Here is a 17,521-nt window from a genome sequence, read left to right on the forward strand (position 1 = left end):
GGGGATCTCAGCAGCTTCCTTCAACAGCACCTTGTGAAAGACCCTCTCCCAAGTGCATGCTTATACCGTAGCCCCATGGTTTGGAGCTTGGACACACATGTCAGACTCTTCCTGACCTCATATCTGTTCTGGTTAATATTCAAAGTATTCATGGATCAATGGGCAGGTAGGTGGTAAAAGCCAAGGGTTTTGAAATGGAGTTGAATTATTATAAGAAAGATCTATACCTAAATTTCTGCCCTGAAGTGAGTGAGTTCCCAAACTTGGTTGCATGTGGCCCAAGATAGGGCCACTTGACAAGACTACTATACAAATAATCTAAACTTCTCCAAGGAGGGTAGTTGAAGCTTAACGTTGTTACCAAACACAAGAGTCCAAAACGCTAGAAAAGGGAGGCAGAGCGATGTGCCCTGATCTCCCTGGTGAACAGCTGTGGAGCTGTGAAAGTCTCTAAAAAATTTTCAGCCTGTTATAAGAATCCCCCCACCTCACTAAAGCTTTTCACTGCCTGGAGGTATTTGCTTGAATTTGAGATCTCCTGGCCCTCTGAAGGGAGGGTGTTACAAGGAAAAATATTTATGTAAGAAGTGGGAGGGAGTGGGTAGGGGAGCAGTGTGCGGGGAGAGTATAGGGAACTTTTGGGATAGCATTTAAAATGTAAGTGAAGAAAATATCTAATAAAAAGTTTTTTTTTAAAAAAAGAAGCTGTTGATCTGTCATCTGAGATTCTCATACTAATTGTTTAGATATTAGACAGCTAATGCTGGGTGCATGAATGTTCAGATAAAGCAGAGTAAACTTGGAAGAGCTGTGGCTAAGGAAGAGAAAGAGGTTTTGTGTGTGTGGTGTGTGTGTGTGTGTGTGTGTGTGTGTGTGTATGTGTGTAGTTCTGTATTGTGTAATTGGGCTCTGTGGGCAGGACTCCTGGGAGGTTCCCAGGATGTGGGCAGGACCTTACACACCCCTTCCTTGTGGATCAGAGTTAGAAGGTTGATTTGGGAGCCTGTCCATGCAAGATGTGCCTTAGCAATCTGTTCCTGGTGTCTCTAGCAACCTGTGTGGTTTGTGGTGAGTACTTTTGAAATACAAATTTGTGGGGGACACAAAAAGTAGCAGGGTTGTGCATAGAGCACAGACAAGACAGATTTAGTTCTGCAGGAGAACTCACTCTCCAGGCTTGGATTTGCCTCTAAGTGGCCTACACCATGGTACAGGACACTCTGAGATCAAGAGACACTAAAATCCCTGAGACCCTGCAGCACACTTAGGTACAGAGGACAAAGAGCCAATTCCAGCACAAGAGGAATCAAGACAGGTTGGTTTCCTTACTTCACTGGACTGTAGAGAATTAGTTGGTTTCATTTCTAAAGCTTTTTAGGTACACTTGCAAAAGGATGCCCCTTCATGCCTTTACATGTAGTGGGTCCTCCAGGCAAATTTTATATTAATACATAAATATAGGCTGTATTAATAGAAAATACTCAGTATGGTCATGCTAGCACATCAGGACCAAATAGTCATTAAAAAATCACTTTGTTGTTCATTTTCCCCAAGAAGAAAGTCATAGTACTAAGGTAGGGGGGGCAGGACGTGCCAGGTCAGTGAGGAGGCTCAGGCTGGGGAGCTTGTGGCAAATGGCTCTTTTGTTAGCATTTCAAGGAACTTTAGGGAAACAGTGCACATCTTAAGTGTCTGGCAGCAGGTTCAGGGTAATGAGGGCAGATGGACAGGTAGACAGTAGTCCATGCTATCATAAAGGAGATGTTTAGTTAGGGTCATGTCTCTGAAATTGATAGACTCTGAGAGGGACAGTTCCCATGCGTCATGATAGCCTCCTAAACATCAGACACATGAGTTAAATTCATGGTAAATATGTGGTTATAACATTGATTTCAATGCATATCTGTGCCATTAATAAGTGGCCTGCAAAAACTGGTATGTTTTTCCAAGTTTTTCTGGCAAATTGTGTCCTGGGCTGTCTCTAGCACTTAAATACAGAGCCAGTACTCAGCAATCAATCCCTTAAATGCCTCACCCTGTGTGGACAGGTGACGTTGAGAGAGGCCTGGAACTGAAGGACCCAGATTTGAAGCAGAATATGCCTTTGCTGCTGGTTACCCTGGCAACGGCACACTTTTTCCATTTTTAGGAACTCCACACAGGATTGATTGATTCTTCCAAGTTAAATAGAATAACACCAATAGTTACCTAGAAAGACGATTGTTATTGTTATGAATACAAGAAACTGGGATGTACCTCTGGTATACAGTAGGCATCACATGTGTGTGCAATGTTGCAAGTCATAGCTTCTGTTGGCAATATTCTCACCCTACCTCCACCCCTTGCATGCAAGCACATTTTGCTCTAGGTAATCCTGTTGAAAATTCATAGTTAATTCAGCCATGCCTAGTCACTTATAATCAGACTTGGCCCTCTTTCATCTCAGAAGCATTTTTTTCATCTCTCCTCCTCCTGCTCCTCCTCCTCCTCCTCCTCCTCCTCCTCTTCCTCCTCCTACTCTTCCTCTTCCTCCTCCTCCTCCTACTCCTCTTCTTCCTCCTCCTCCTAAGGCTTCCATGGTTCATGGCTTCTCCTGCCAGAACTCTTGGTGGGTGTTCTCACTCAGCTATAGCTGTGCCTCTCTGTGATCTTGGCTCTCTCTCTTATGTTACACTCCTATAGTGGATGGAGTCACACACACACACACACACACACACACACACACACACACACACACACGCTGCATATCCTCAGCTCAATTGGACAGAGCCATCTGCCCCTTTCTGATCTTTCAATTGGAGATGATCACGTGCAACGTTGTTTTTGTTTGTTTATGTTTGTCTTACTACGCAGCTCAGGTTATACTTTCTTTTTTTTTTTTTCATTTGCTATATAGCCCAAGCTTTTCTAGAAACTAAGGTGGTTTCCCCCTGCCTCAGTTCTCCAAGCAGTGGGGTCATAAGCATACCCCAAGAGTCCTAGTTCATTTATCAGGCTATCTCACGTCCTTTCCCTTACACTTACCCCACACAGAGCTGCTATTGCAGATTCACCTGGAGCCTTCTTTCCCTCCTTAGCACCATATCAGGGCATGGAGCAAGTCCCTATTCCTCATAAGTAACTCCATATCTTTTAAAGCAGTTTCCTCCTGATTATAAATGGGACCCAAGCACAGGCAACATCTCTTGAATTCACAAAGGAAAAAAATATTATCAATTGTTTCAATCTATGGACCACCTCATATCCAGGTTTCCCAGTGGTGTGTTTAAAAATAAGAAGCTAAGCAGATAATAATAATTAATAGCCATGACATAAAGACACAAGCTGGGGACTGACTTCTAGTAACACCAGACATGGCCTCAAGCTTGTAATCAGGAATTTCCCAAAGAGTCCCCAGCTTCTCTAAAATGCTCATCTCAGACTTAGGGAGAGGTCTCAATCTGATAATTTAATGATCTTAAAGTAAAATACACATCGTTAATCAAATGCCATTATGTCAAAACATCCTAAGTTGAGGAGCAAATGTACCTGTGATTCCCCAGAAGTTCCCTTGCTTTTATTTACAATATCCAGCATCAGAAATAAAAACAACCAAATGTTCATATTGTAGAACTGGTTACTGAGTCTCACAGATAACTATTTTGTAAACTTGATCCCCATAAAGATTTTCTAATGCCAAGTCTATTTCTGAAAGAAAAGTCTGGATTTTCTGACCAACCTTATTATTGTTGCTATATAAAAATTTATACAATACTGATCATATTTGTTACTCTTCCAGGGTCCTCCCAGCTCTTTTCCACCTTCCTACCCACCCTATGTCATGTTCTCTCTCTCTCTCTCTCTCTCTCTCTCTCTCTCTCTCTCTCTCTCTCTCTGTCTCTCTCTCTCTCTCATTTATTGAGGGAAGAATTGACATACTTTCTGCAGCTAAAGGGGAGCAGTTAGGAATAGCAGATAGAAATCACATGTTTAAAGCGATGCTCTGACAAGAAGGCTATTAACCAAACAAGGGTACGCCAGTATCTGGTTGTGATGAAATGTGTGGACATCCTCCTGATGCTTAGGGTGCTTCTTTCTGGTCCTACAGAAGGAGGAGAAATAGATAAGGAAGCTGTGGGGGAATTAGAGAAGATTGTCTGCTGTTCAAGAATGGAGCCAAAGGTCAGATTGCTATCACTCCATTTCTTCTTCCCCTTGGAGGATCCCACACAGAGAGTCCAGAGTATTTTAGATCATCGTGTTCTCAATACCAGAACGTATTGTTATGTATTTGCTCACCATGTAAATTCTAATCATTTAGCCAGACATTCAGTGCCCTCCCAGACACATATTGAACCCTAAGTATTATCTTCTCCCCATGGACTCCACCTACAGGCTGTTTATCCTTCCTAGCTAGGTGCTTGTGCTGTCCAGAACTCTTGATTCCACTGTTCATAGTCATCCATCCTCCTGCTCAACCTCTCAATTCCTCCACAATGTCACCAATCAGAAGACCTTATTCCTTACAACTCCAGTATGTCTGTTTTCCTATAAGGCTCACCTTCCTGAGACAAGGGGCCACTTCTTGTTCATCCTCTAGTTCAACATATTGCTGAGCACCACAGTCCTGACGGATACACGTTTCTAGAGGTTTCCATTTTTTTTCAATTAATTTATTTATTCATTCACTTTATATCCTGATCGCTGTCTCTCCTCAGTGCCCCCATCCTACAGCCTCTCCACCATACTTCCCTCCTATTCTCCTTTCTGAGTGTGGAGGCCTCCCCTGGATATCCCTTACCCTGGCACACTGAGTTTCTCCAGACTAAATGCATCCTTTCTGAAGCCAGACAAGGGAGCCTACTTAGGGGAACTGGATCCACAGACAGGCAACAGTATTAGGAACAGCCTGCTCCAGTTGTTGAGGGAATCAGATGAAGACTAAGCTGTCCATCTGATTCACATGTGCAAGGGAAGGGAAGGTCCAGCCTGTGCATGCTCTTTGGTTGGTGGTTAAGTCTCTGAGAACCCCAAGGGTCTATGTTAGTTGACATTGTTGATCTTCCTGTAGAGTTTCTATACCTTCTGGGGCCCTCAATCCTTTCATCAACTCTTCCATAAGAGTCCCCAAGATCTGTCCAGTGTTTGGCTGTGGACCGCTGCATCTGTTTTAGTAAGCTGGAGAGATGATTCAGCCATTAAAGGCTAGTCTCACAACCAAAAAAATATGTGTTTCTAGAGGTTTCTAAGAAGGAAACCAAAGGTTTCTGTTTGTCCTAGCAGTTCTTTTTCCTCCGTGACTTTGGAATCCAGGTCTGATCTTATCAATCCTCCATGTTCACTAGGAAATCCCTCTTCACCACCTGTGGTAGACACTGCTCATGGTAAAGTCCTGGGAAAACACATGAACGTAGAAGGATTTTCACAGCCTGTGGCAGTCTTCCTGGGAATCCCCTTTGCCAAGCCTCCTCTTGGATCCCTGAGGTTTGCTCCACCGCAGCCTGCAGAGCCCTGGAGCTTCGTGAAGAATGCCACCACCTACCCGCCTATGTAAGCTGCTGACATGAGTCCAACCTCATTCTCTGAGAGCATCTGTCTTTATATAATGCAGAAAGGAGTCATCCTCTGGCCAGATAGCAGTTCTTCTGGAACCCTCAAGAGTAATTTAGAAACATTACAGGCCTTTCATTATTTTCTAGAGTCTTCTGTTCAGCACCTCTCTAAAGTGACAGTATTAAACAGAACTAGGGATAGGTGGGCAGCACTAATGTGTTAGTAATTAAATAACTTAGTTACTTAGTATTAGCTTAAATGAATTAGTATATAAGGAAAATTAAAATCCGTGCCTGGGGTGCCACAGTGACTCACTAACTCCCACAAACTCCATATCTATTCTACATTGGTCCTTTGTGATCTCTCATTAATGACGCCAACAGGTATTCTTGCATAAGAGGCTGATAGAGGTCATTAGAGATAGCATTGGCTTTACTTGCAGCTGGAGCACAAGCTCTTTTTACCTGCTCTGGGCACAGAGAAGGAAAAAGCACTGAACCAATATTGTCTAACATGTCAGTGACTAACAACTAGAATGCAGGTCTTTGGAATCATTCCATAAAGATGTCAGCCATGACTTGCAACAGGATAAACAGTTATTGGTATAGTTCCTGGATTCACAGAAATCTCATAAACACTAGAAGAAAGCCACCCTCAGCCCACTGCACTAGGGCTAGCCAAGAGCAAAGCACTATACAAACACTGGTGAGATTATCATATCCTGGGTAGGTCAGACTACGAACATCTCTCAATTACTCAAAGTGTCTCAAAGGCTCAAGGAAAGGGAGAGATGCCAGGTACTTCTCTACTGGATTGGGGGGTCACTGGGTTCCCACCACTTACCAGTAAAGTCCCTCTTACTAATGATACTGGGTTCTAGCCCTCCATTTATAAGCACAAACATCCTAGTACAAGGTTGAAGCTCAGGTGATATCTCCCATTTCTATATGTTGGAATCTCAGGTGTTCACTCTCCCTTCCAGGTGCTCCCAAGATGCAGCTAGAGGACAGGTGGTGAATGACCTCATAACCAATAGAAAGGAGAAAATCCATCTTGAATTTTCTGAAGATTGCCTGTACCTAAATATTTACACTCCTGCGGACTTTTCAAAGAACAGTAGGCTACCGGTAATTTTCGAAAGCACTAATCTAGTCCTATTTGCTATAGCATCTGGGTCTTTGGCGTGACTGGAAGGAGATGAAGGTATCTAGACACAAGGGTAGACATGCCAGGACTGAGTCAGAGACCAAGAGCTTCCTTCCACCAAACAGAAATAAATAAATAATTAAACAAACAGACAAACAAGACAGAAAAACTCATGTAGGAAAGGGAGAGAACACAGAAGGAGTGACAGGGTGACAGGACAAGAGCTCATGTCTTTGATCTTCATGCCTGTGCTTTAGGCAGAGGCTGGTAAGGAGGTGTGTGCCGCCTTTCTCCTCACATTACTTAGACATGATAGCAGTGTGGAGGGAGGAGTCTGGGACGATCTCATAAGCACTTTTCATATCCTTTGCCACCCACATGATTGTATTGTATGTAGCTCTTTCCCCTCCCTGGTTGCCCTTGGCACATGCTGATGGCCTAATGAGTCAGCGTTTTTCATAGAAATGAGGAGGCCAGAGTAGGGTAGGCTGCCAGTTACAGAGCAGAGTCCTGGGGAGAAACTACTATAAAAGAGATATCTTTGAAGTGGAATAAAAGAGGGTGTGAGCTTCTACCCAGTCTCCTGGGAGCATCTGGAGCAGAACTCAGAAGTGTAGGAGGAAGCAGAAGTCACCAGAATCACGATTTCACCTGAAACATGTTTGCATTGTGCAAGGATGTGGGAACAAATCTCATCCCCCACTCATTTGCTCCCCTTCTGTTTTGGACTCTGCATCCATACAGCCAGATTTAGAGTCAGAAGAGGCAAGAACCCGAAGAGTTTTGCGTAACCTTGCCTTCATGGATCATGGCAGACACATAGGATAAGAGCCCCAACATGTCATTGGTCAACCTGCTGACTCATCTTTACTCGAAGATGAGCTTAACTCAGACCTTCCATGTAGGTTGTAGAGAGCCCAAGGAGAGGAGAAAAAGAAGTGCATGGAGTGTGGAAAGCAAGGAACTGTCCAGCTATGTACACAGGCTCTAGAGACATGGGGTCTGGACATAGATTCTGGATCTGCTTCTACTTGCAAGAAAGAGCAGGAATCATTTGCCTTCTGAGCCTCATTTTTCCTCACGTGTTGTAAATATTCCTTAGTGGCGGCTGAGCTGCATCCAAGTCCTGGCAGAGAACACAGAAGCACTGACCGTCTAGTCAGAGCTACGGGAGGGCCTGGCTCCTGAGCCAGATCATTGAATGGTGGGCCTGAGCTGCACTGCTTAGGAGCTCAGCTGTGGTGCTGGGGCCAGATGGCTGCTCAAGCCTTACTTGTACATTTCATTAGCTGTGGAATCCCCGGTAGAGGTGACTCAGTTTTTCTATCTATCAAATGGGGTAATCTTTGTTTCTGTATTATAGACCATAATCATTTTACCATGCTCAGATTACCTTCTCTTTCCTTATTAACAGTGCCTTATAATGTCCTATAAAATTTCAACATTATCTTCTCTCAGTTCTATGAAATGTGACCTCTTTAAGTTCTGAAGCCATAAATTAAAGGTTATTTTATTCCCCGATCAGCCTCAAGTCCTCAAAAAGAACCTGGTATAGACACTCTTAATAGCCAGATGGCTGAAGGCTTGACAAGTGAAGGTGGATGTAAACTGGGATTAGCAAGATGGGGAGGACTGTGGTGGAGAGATGGAGCAGTAAAGGCACAGGGGAGGGTACTAATCGGGGTCTGGAGATGAGCATGTAGGCACATCACAGGTAAAAGTGATGGAAGCTAAAAGACTCAGCTGTAAGAATTGACCACCTTCCAGGATGTCAGAGGGCTGGGAATAGACAAAACCTTCACCCGTTGTTGTTCACATAATGATGCTTTCAGTTAGAAGAACCCTGGGAAGACTTGGCACATAGGTCTCAGAAGAAAGGTGGGGACATTGAATGAGGTGACATCCTGGCTTCTAACCAGGTAAGTTGAGGATGAAAGACAATATTACTTTGGCAACCCAGCTAGGCCCTGGTGAACTTTGAGCATCATGCCCTGAATCAGGGCCAGGCCAGGAAAATCAAACCAGGAAAATTAAACCAGACATCTTCTGACCCCCTTCCCAATTCTATTTCCTGGAGCAAGTATGATTCTTTTCTTGCTAACTAGGTGATGGTGTGGATCCATGGAGGTGGACTGAAGCTGGGTGGGGCATCAAGCTTTGATGGACGGGCCCTCTCTGCATACGAAAATGTGGTGGTGGTGGCCATTCAATATCGTCTGAGTATCTGGGGATTCTTCAGGTAGGGTTTGTGGACACTACTCTTTACAGATTGGCTGCTATATTGATTAGCTCTACAGCAACGTATTTAACATTTCTCAGTGGTAAGGAAACCAGGTCTATTTACTTCAATGTTTGGAGTGGTGGGATACCAAGGACTGCATCATTATTCAGACTTGGGTGTAGGGTGAGGCCCTAAGATATAATGCATCATGATGGAACTGAGTCCATGGGATAGACTCCACATGGTAAATCAGGAAAGCCAAGAAAATGAAAAGTCAGTCTTTTCCTTTTGGTAACAATTTTCTTTCTTGGGATATAGCATGATTTCCCTGAGCATACAGACTCCTTCACTGAGCGTACAGTGCACCCAATGAAAGACCTCACCTTCTACAAATTCCAACACTGAATAAGCCTAGAACATTAGGAACCAAAGTCTCTATACATGAGCTCTAGGGGCAAAGAGCAGATCCAAACCATTGAATATGCATGCAGCCAAGCTGTTAACCTAGAAACTCATTGCAACCTTCCAGGTGCTCATCCCAACCTCTTATTCATATAGCTTATAACACTAGCTACAGTGAGAAGGTTCTTTGCCCTGGCCTTGCTGTCCTCTTCCTTGCTGTTGCCATGCCTACTCCTTCTCTGTCTCCCTTTCCTTGACCTCAGTGTCTGTGTGCTTCCTTCTCTCTCTCTATAAATACTTTGAATGATTCCAGCAACACCTCCACCTAATTTGTGACCCCTGATTCTCCTTTAAATCCTATGTAGTCCTTTTATCTACCTCCTGTTCTTCTCTAGACGTGTACAGAGTATAACAGCTGTGGCTGTTGCAAGCACCCATTTGCTCACAAGGGTTTACTTCCATCCTGGACTCTTGGCTCATGCCATTTTTCCCCAGGCAGGCAACAGATCCTTGCAAGTCTATCTTTAAAAATATATGCTCCACTCACTTGCTTTGGACCCACTTTTCTACCTAGCAAAGCCTTGGGGGTGGGTTAATGTTATAAAGGTCATTTTAATCAAACTTAGAACTTTGACATGATAGCTGCTGCATTCTGTGTCCAGAATACTGAGTGAAACAATGTCTTTCTGACACATGTTGTGCCTTTGCATAACACTCACATGAATTGCAGTGGTGCAGAAGCTGTTCTAAGGCTCACAGCACTGCCTCTACCTGCATTGCACAGAATTTGCACACATGTTTTTGTTCTCCAGCCCCAAGGCCTTTATTCCTGCTACCAATCTTAATTGAAATTCTCTTCTTTGGATATTTACAAAGCCCTGGGTGCTCATTTTACTTAGTACTCTATCACAGGCAACCAAGTCAAGAGGGTTTTCTCTGGTACAAGCCTAAAACACATCCCAGACCTGCCATTGCTTCTTTCCTTACCTGACTTACTTTCTCCAGTGGCTGGCACCATATTCTCATTTTATCTGTCTGTTCTGTGCTATGAGCGGAATGCTGCCTTTCTTTCTTCTTCTTTTTTTTTTTTTAACTTTGTTTCAAGAGAGGCTGTGGCCCTCACACCAGAGTTGGATGTATGCTGGATTCTTAGTACAGAATTGTCAGAATAATGAGTGACAGCTTAATGCAGAGAAAGATTCCTATGTCAGAGTTGCTGATCTCACCTGAATTCCAGAAAGTTGCAAAGGACACAACCCCAGTGCACATATGGTCCTAAGATCCCTGCCGCACAATGTGTACCTTTTATGTCTCTTACAGTACAGGGGATGAACACAGTCAGGGAAACTGGGGTCATTTGGACCAAGTGGCTGCTCTGCACTGGGTCCAGGACAACATTGCCAACTTTGGTGGGGACCCAGGCTCTGTGACCATCTTTGGAGAGTCAGCAGGAGGTTACAGTGTCTCAATTCTTGTAAGTATCTTGGGTACCATACTTCATGTCAAATCTTGCTAACGTGGCTGTTGATGGGACCTTCAGAGACCAGCCAATTGCTGGTCTCAAACCTGTATTTGGTGTTGAGTTTACTTCCTGCACAATATTAAATCATCAGTTGCCTACAACCAAACTAATGGCATTTGGTTCCTAGGAAACTTGGAATTTTACTTGATATCCCTAGAGCTGTATACATCTCCAGTTCTAGTTTGGAGTAATGACAGCCCTGGCCTCTTCACTTAATTGAGTTCTTTTTCCCTTTGTCTACGATATTTTTCAAATCTTTAACCTGATTATTCAAGAAACAAGTTGCAGAGAAGACTTTGGCTTTGTAATACTTTTGTTATTAGTTTTTGAGACTTTCATTCAGTGAATTTTGATGATATTCAAATTCTCCATTCCCTATGTCCTGCATATTCACCTGCCCCCCCAAGTCCCCACTTAACTTTGTGTCCCCTTTTTAAAAATTTAAACTCATCATATATAGTTTATGTTGTCCATATACCCGAGGAGGTGTGGCCTTCACTGTGTCAATCGACCAGGGCCACACTCTTACTGAAAATGAACCCTTCCTCTCTGGGGTTACTATCAACTACCAGCATCTTCTAAGCTAGGGCTGGGGCTTACCTTGTTGGGAAATAATGTTGATGATAAACAACAAATCGGAAGAAGTAATTGTTTGGATCCAATATAGATCTATATGGTAGGGGACTCAAGTGTGGAAAGAAGAAAAGATTTTCTATGAGATAGCCTTATGGCTTGCCTATAACTACCAGGGTGGGCATCAGAGTTTAGAGCAGAAGGGTGGGTTCTTTCGTGGGAAGTGACTGAGAAGAAGGGCATATGAGGGTGGGACAGAGAAGAATGGGTAATGGATGTGCAAAGCACACAAACTGAGTTGTGAAAAATGCTTCTATGGAAAATGGGAGTAAAGGGGATGTTATAGAAAGTTCTGGTAGCTACACGAAACTACAGAGTTAAACAGAACATAAAACTCGGTGATTGCATTTTATACATACATATTTAAATTGAAAAAAGAAAAATTACAGATGAACATTAAAGAGAATAATGTCATCTATAGCCCCGTGACTCTTATATTTTCACTATAGATATCTTGCCCTATCTCTTATTGTTTCAGCAAATTTACCTATATGCCTGTCTATATATCCATCTATCACTTATTTATTTATTTATTTGTTTTTTTGTTTATTATTTTTCTGTGCATCTTGTGAATCTTATAATCTAATTGTGGTGGTTTTTTTTTTTTTTTAACAATGAAGCTCTTCTTTAAAATGCAGTATGACATAAATATCTCCTCAGGCATTAAACACTCATACAGTGTTATTACTATAATTACAGAGTTCCATGGTAAGATATGAATTGATGTTTATTGAATATCTCAAATATTTGGATTTTGGGATATCTCCCATTGTTTCCATTATACACAATAGGATACAAAGTAAATGTCTTTCCATGGGGATACCACCATTTCCTGCCTTCCTTCACCCTTCTTCCCTCTCTTCATTCCATATTCCATGTTAACTTGGATCATTAATTGTTCTACCCTGAAGTTGAATCCTCATTTCTTTTTTCCCATGATCATTATTTTTTGTATAAACTCAACATAACAAAAATTCTCAGACAGAACTTGTGGCTAGGAATTGTCAAAATGTCTTTTAAGTAGTTTTTCTTGTTATCATAGGCACTTGCTAAACACATTCTCTATGGTTTCTTACTCTACACCCTAGTTCCACTCCACTGAGTTTCTTTTGCAGAGTCTTATGGCCAGAGTCTTCAAGATTGACCAGGGCAGAGGAGCATTCAGAGGGTAAGTGGATGACATTGAATCCCCTGTAAACATAAACTCCCCTCTTCTTCTCATGACAGATATTGTCCCCATTGTCCAAGAACCTCTTCCAAAGGGCCATTTCTGAGAGTGGTGTGGCCTTCATTCCTGGAATGTTTACCAAGGATGTGAGGCCAATCACTGAGGTAGGTCCTACCCTGGAAAATCACCATACTCTTTCTTGGAGTTGTCAGGGGTCCTTCTGGTCACAGGACTCAGCTATGTGCTCCAGGGATTTCCAAAGTGAGAATGGCTGAACAGAGATTACTTCTAGGGCTCCATCTAAACCACATTCTGTAGGTTCTGAAGTTTCTTCTTGCAAGTCAAGTTATTCAGATGCTCTGCAATTATGCATGGGTTGCATGGGAAGACAGGTTGCCCTCTGAGGCAAGTGTATTGGCTCTCCTTATGTAACAGATGCTGGAAACTAGAAAGGCTGAAAGTCCTGTAAATGGAGGAAGTGGATCTGAAGGGGAGAGTGAAATAATGGATTCCTTGCCTTTTATCCACTGCACAGGGCTTCCTTTATGATATTCATTTTTGCAACAATGTATTTTAAAAGTTAAGACAACAAGCTCAGATGTGTTCATGATACTCATTAAAAACAAGAACAGAGGCAACATTTTGTTGTGCCTGTATGGAAAGTCTATTGATCTAGAGTGTTTTCAGGAAACATTTTCTGTCTTCAGAAGTAGCACTTAGGGTAGAACCTGTCTATATCAGTGGAAGGTACTGATGCTGCTCTTGACATCTTCGGGTGCCTGTTATCTCTTGCAGCAAATTGCTGTTACTGCTGGCTGTAAGACCACCACGTCTGCCGTCATTGTTCACTGCATGCGCCAGAAGACGGAGGAGGAGCTCTTAGAGATCATGCATAAATTGGTGGGTGTGTAGTCTAGTGAACTACCTCTACTGGCTTACACACAAGCTTTGATAATTCGGCTGTTCTTTAGCCAGTGTGGACCATGTGATAGTCTAACCATAGCACACACTTAGGTCAGACCCATTAGATAGAATAGCATTGAAATCCCCTCCATTGTGGTGGGTTGTAATGAGCATCTGAGAGCTTGTAGGAGTTGGGGTTTTCTATTGTCAACAAACACTCAAGTTAGAAGCCTTGAACAGGAAAAGGAATGGGTTGTAAATTTACATCAAATAACTCAAATAAAAGAGCGTATCTTGTTCCAGGTGCTCTAAAGATAAGAATTTACACCCCAGCTTCCCACTGTTTTGTTGGCTTCCTTCTGAAACATGTTTGCCTCCTATAATATTTAAGCACATCAGCAATCTACACTCATATCCTGTGTGCTAAGGAACTATCTATTCTTCCTAACGCTCCTGAAGAGTCAAGGTCTATCTGACTAGCACTCTCTTATATCCATCTTTGAGCTGTCCCCTGTGTTCTGAGACATAGCAATCCAGCTCACATTCTGAACTCATGAAGACAGAGTAGCACAAGGGCAGGAGCAGATGATTCACCCCATTCTGCCGATCCATTGTCTATCTAGCAATAGTGTGAGACTATCACATCAAATTTAAAACATCTTGCTACTGAAGTCACCTCGCCTCTACATTTTCTTAACAGAAAAATTGGGGTGCTGTTACCAGAAGAGATAGGGATAGGGCTGAAGGAGGATGCCAGCTCAGAGTGGGGCATCCTCTCAGAGCCTCAGTGACTCTGATGCTGGGTTTTAGCACAAGTTAATTCCTACTGCTACCCCACTATGGACCCCATTCTGCTCCACCATGTGCATGGACTGAGATGATGCCATGTAGGTTTCACTTATCCTGCTTGAGAAGATGTAGCCTATACCAGGAAGACTCTAACCATAACCACTTTCTTTGTGTCCACAGAATCTGTATAAACTGAGTTTACAAGGAGATACCAAAAATGTAAGGACCTTTTAAAGTTTATAGCTGTAACAGTCTTAGATGGTGATTGAAATAATTTCTGATTGTGGAATCACAATCCTTGTGTGTGTGTGTTTATGAATAAATAAAGTCTTTATACATGCTACATGTTTAATGAAAGTGCCTCTCTCCTTTCACTTAGCTACTTATTTTAGTCTTATCATTCACAAATGCCAAATGTTTGGTCTCTGTGGCTCACAGGCCTTCTAAGAGACACAGATTTCTGTGCACTTCCTGGTCATGGGGTCTATGTTCCAGCTATTCCCTTAGAAGGACATAGCGAGAGATGTGTGAGATTTCTGACACTGCACTGCTCTCTTACACAGAGCCACCAGTTTGTGACAAGTGTGTTTGATGGAGTGGTGCTACCAAAGGACCCCAAAGAGATCCTGTCTGAGAAGAACTTCAACACTGTGCCTTACATTGTGGGAATCAACAAGCAAGAATGTGGCTGGCTTCTGCCAACAGTGAGCAGGAACAGACATTTAGACAGATGCTTGTCCACTAGCCTGCTGCTATCATACCTCTACTCTGTGTTCTCATGAATTCTGTCTTTAAGCCCTGCCTTGTGTCTGGAGCAGCTATTCCCATTGCTCTAATGTATTCATCCAAGGAAACATTCTCTGGCATGATCCAACTGAGATGCACAGGCTTGGGAACTCTAACTGGGGGTCATGGTTCAGTTCCCAACTCTGAACTGTGACCCTGGTCAATTAGTCCTGGGGCATATCTCAGTAAACTATTCCTGTCTGACTGCGTATTCTCATGGTTTGTGAGGCAAATCCTAGACCCAAACATCAGGAACTGAGCTTGTGGGGAAGGGTATGACCTGTGCTTCTGTCTCTGAACTCTTTGCTTCTGCTTTAACTTTGAATAAGTGTTTTCTAGGGATCTTGTTCCCAGACATAAGCAAGTATGTAGGGTGCCTTCAGTTTCTTCCTTGAATTTCTCTGTATAAAAACATTGGCTTCATTAATTTCTTTTTGTCAAACTCATGAGAGACCCAAACTCACTGGATGAATAGCTAGAGCCTTCATCCCACATTAAGAGGATGGCTTTCTCAATTTTCTCTTTCTGTTCATTTCTGAGCACTCACAAATGCTTAATTACTTTTTCAATAGATGATGGGATTTCTACCAGCTGATGTAAAATTGGACAAGAAGAAAGCCATTGCACTCCTGGAGCAACTTGCTTCCATGACTGTAAGCATCTAGGGATCCATGGCCACTGGCTGAGAAATACAGATATTTGGAAGGATTGGGCCAAATTACAGATCAATTTAATGTCTCTCACTGCATCACCCCAGGAAGGATTTACACAGGTCACAGGAGGGTCAGGCTCAATGAAGTCTCAACCCGTGGGAGAGGCTGGTGATCACTTTTGACATCTATTTCAGGCCATACCAGAGGATATTATTCCAGTTGCTGTTGAGAAGTACACAAAAGGTAGTGATGACCCTGATCAGATCAGAGAGGGAGTTCTCGACGCAATTGGGGATGTGGCATTTGGTGTTCCATCGGTGATTGTGTCCCGTGGTCACAGAGGTAAGTCCCAGAAGTTGGACAGGAGAGAGACGAAGATTCACCTGCTATGGTCTCTAAGCTGCATACTCCCTCGGATAGACAGATGTGGAAAGTTCTTAGAGTCAGCATGCAAGTCTGACTCAGCAGAGGTCCCGCTTTGTTTTGTTTTCTAATCAATAAACTGAGGATGAGGTGCGAATGCAAATAGTTAACTTGGTAGTTGATAGCAGTAAACAATGCCAGGGATGTGTAGGATGTTCATATTAGCTGCTGGAATGCTTGCCTAACATGCACAAAGCCGTGGGTTCAATCCCCAGCATCCTACACACTGGGGTAGGGCATATACCTTCAATCTTACCACTTGAACTATAGTATTAGAGATTTTTTTAAATGTTGAACTTGAATGCTTTCTTTATTGGTGGCTGCCTTTAGACCATCAATAAAGATGCAGGCATCACCAAAGATAAGAGGCAGGAGGAGCAGAAGGTCAAGACCATCGTTTGTAACACAACAAGATTTCAGTTCCATGGCCTATTTTTTTTATTGTGTTTACTTTCTTGATATTTAGTTTCTTGGGTTTTATTTTTTTTTATATTCTAGGTATTAATTCTCTGTCAGATACAAATGGCAGAGTTCCCCCACCCATTGTATAGGCTGCTTCTTCAGTTGACTGAGGTTTCATTTGCTGTACAAAATCTATTTTTAATTTTATTAAATCTCATTTTGTTGATTACTAGGCTTATTCTTTCAACAATTGCAATCTTATTCAGAAAGAAAGTCCTGTCTATACACCTTGACTTGTGTACTCTACTTTTTCCTCTGTTTCACTGTTTCAAATCTTAGGTTGAAGACCTTCACCCACTGGGAGTTGTTCTTGTGCAAGCTGAGAAATAAGGATCAAACTTCATTCTTTAATATAGAGATACCCAGTTTTCCTAGCATGTGTGTTTTGGGGGACTTTTGTAAAGTCAGGTGTTTGTAGTCATGCAGTATTGTATCTGGGTCCTCTATTCTATCTCATCCATCCATGTATCTCTTTCTGTACCTTTCTACTTTCAATGCTATGGTTCTGAAGGCTATCTTGATATCAGATATCGCAATACCTCCAGCAACAGTATTCCTACTAGTCAACATTGCTTTATCTATATGGGTTTTCTTGTGCTCCAGTATGAATGTTAAGATTGCTCAGTCTGTTTTCCTGAAGAATGTCATTTGGATTCTGAATGGGATTGCTCTAGCAGGCTCCACACAGTGCTGTGTACAGGAAGGGCGAGTAGGGGGCTATTGCCTCTGTAACTGCAGTGTCCTTGCTGTTCTGGCATACAGGGGATGGAAGCTTGTGAATCATTTCATGGAACTTCTCTTGGATCCCTGAACTCTACCCTGAACTCCTCTACTCCCAGCAGGCAGGCAAAGGTCCAAAGGCAGGCATTTTGTACATTTTT

At 42.7% G+C, this 17,521-nt stretch overlaps 1 protein-coding gene across 1 annotated transcript in view; it reads left to right on the top strand.

Moving 5' to 3' along the window:
- The first annotated feature begins 968 nt into the window (after positions 1 to 968).
- LOC110300015 (carboxylesterase 1F) overlaps positions 969 to 17,521 on the top strand; it is a 28,170-nt gene continuing 11,617 nt past the window's right edge. The window contains exons 1-11 of the mRNA XM_021170046.1: positions 969 to 1,068; positions 5,325 to 5,529; positions 6,515 to 6,659; positions 8,784 to 8,917; positions 10,622 to 10,775; positions 12,684 to 12,788; positions 13,420 to 13,524; positions 14,497 to 14,535; positions 14,880 to 15,020; positions 15,675 to 15,755; positions 15,950 to 16,097. Coding sequence (XP_021025705.1) covers positions 1,017 to 1,068; positions 5,325 to 5,529; positions 6,515 to 6,659; positions 8,784 to 8,917; positions 10,622 to 10,775; positions 12,684 to 12,788; positions 13,420 to 13,524; positions 14,497 to 14,535; positions 14,880 to 15,020; positions 15,675 to 15,755; positions 15,950 to 16,097 — 1,309 coding nt within the window. The 5' untranslated portion in view covers positions 969 to 1,016. The remainder of the gene's footprint in view (positions 1,069 to 5,324; positions 5,530 to 6,514; positions 6,660 to 8,783; positions 8,918 to 10,621; positions 10,776 to 12,683; positions 12,789 to 13,419; positions 13,525 to 14,496; positions 14,536 to 14,879; positions 15,021 to 15,674; positions 15,756 to 15,949; positions 16,098 to 17,521) is intronic.

This window comes from Mus caroli, unplaced genomic scaffold (genome assembly GCF_978045245.1).
Source record: "Mus caroli unplaced genomic scaffold, Mus_caroli_1 scaffold_10, whole genome shotgun sequence".
In the NCBI taxonomy this organism is placed as follows: domain Eukaryota; kingdom Metazoa; phylum Chordata; class Mammalia; order Rodentia; family Muridae; genus Mus; species Mus caroli.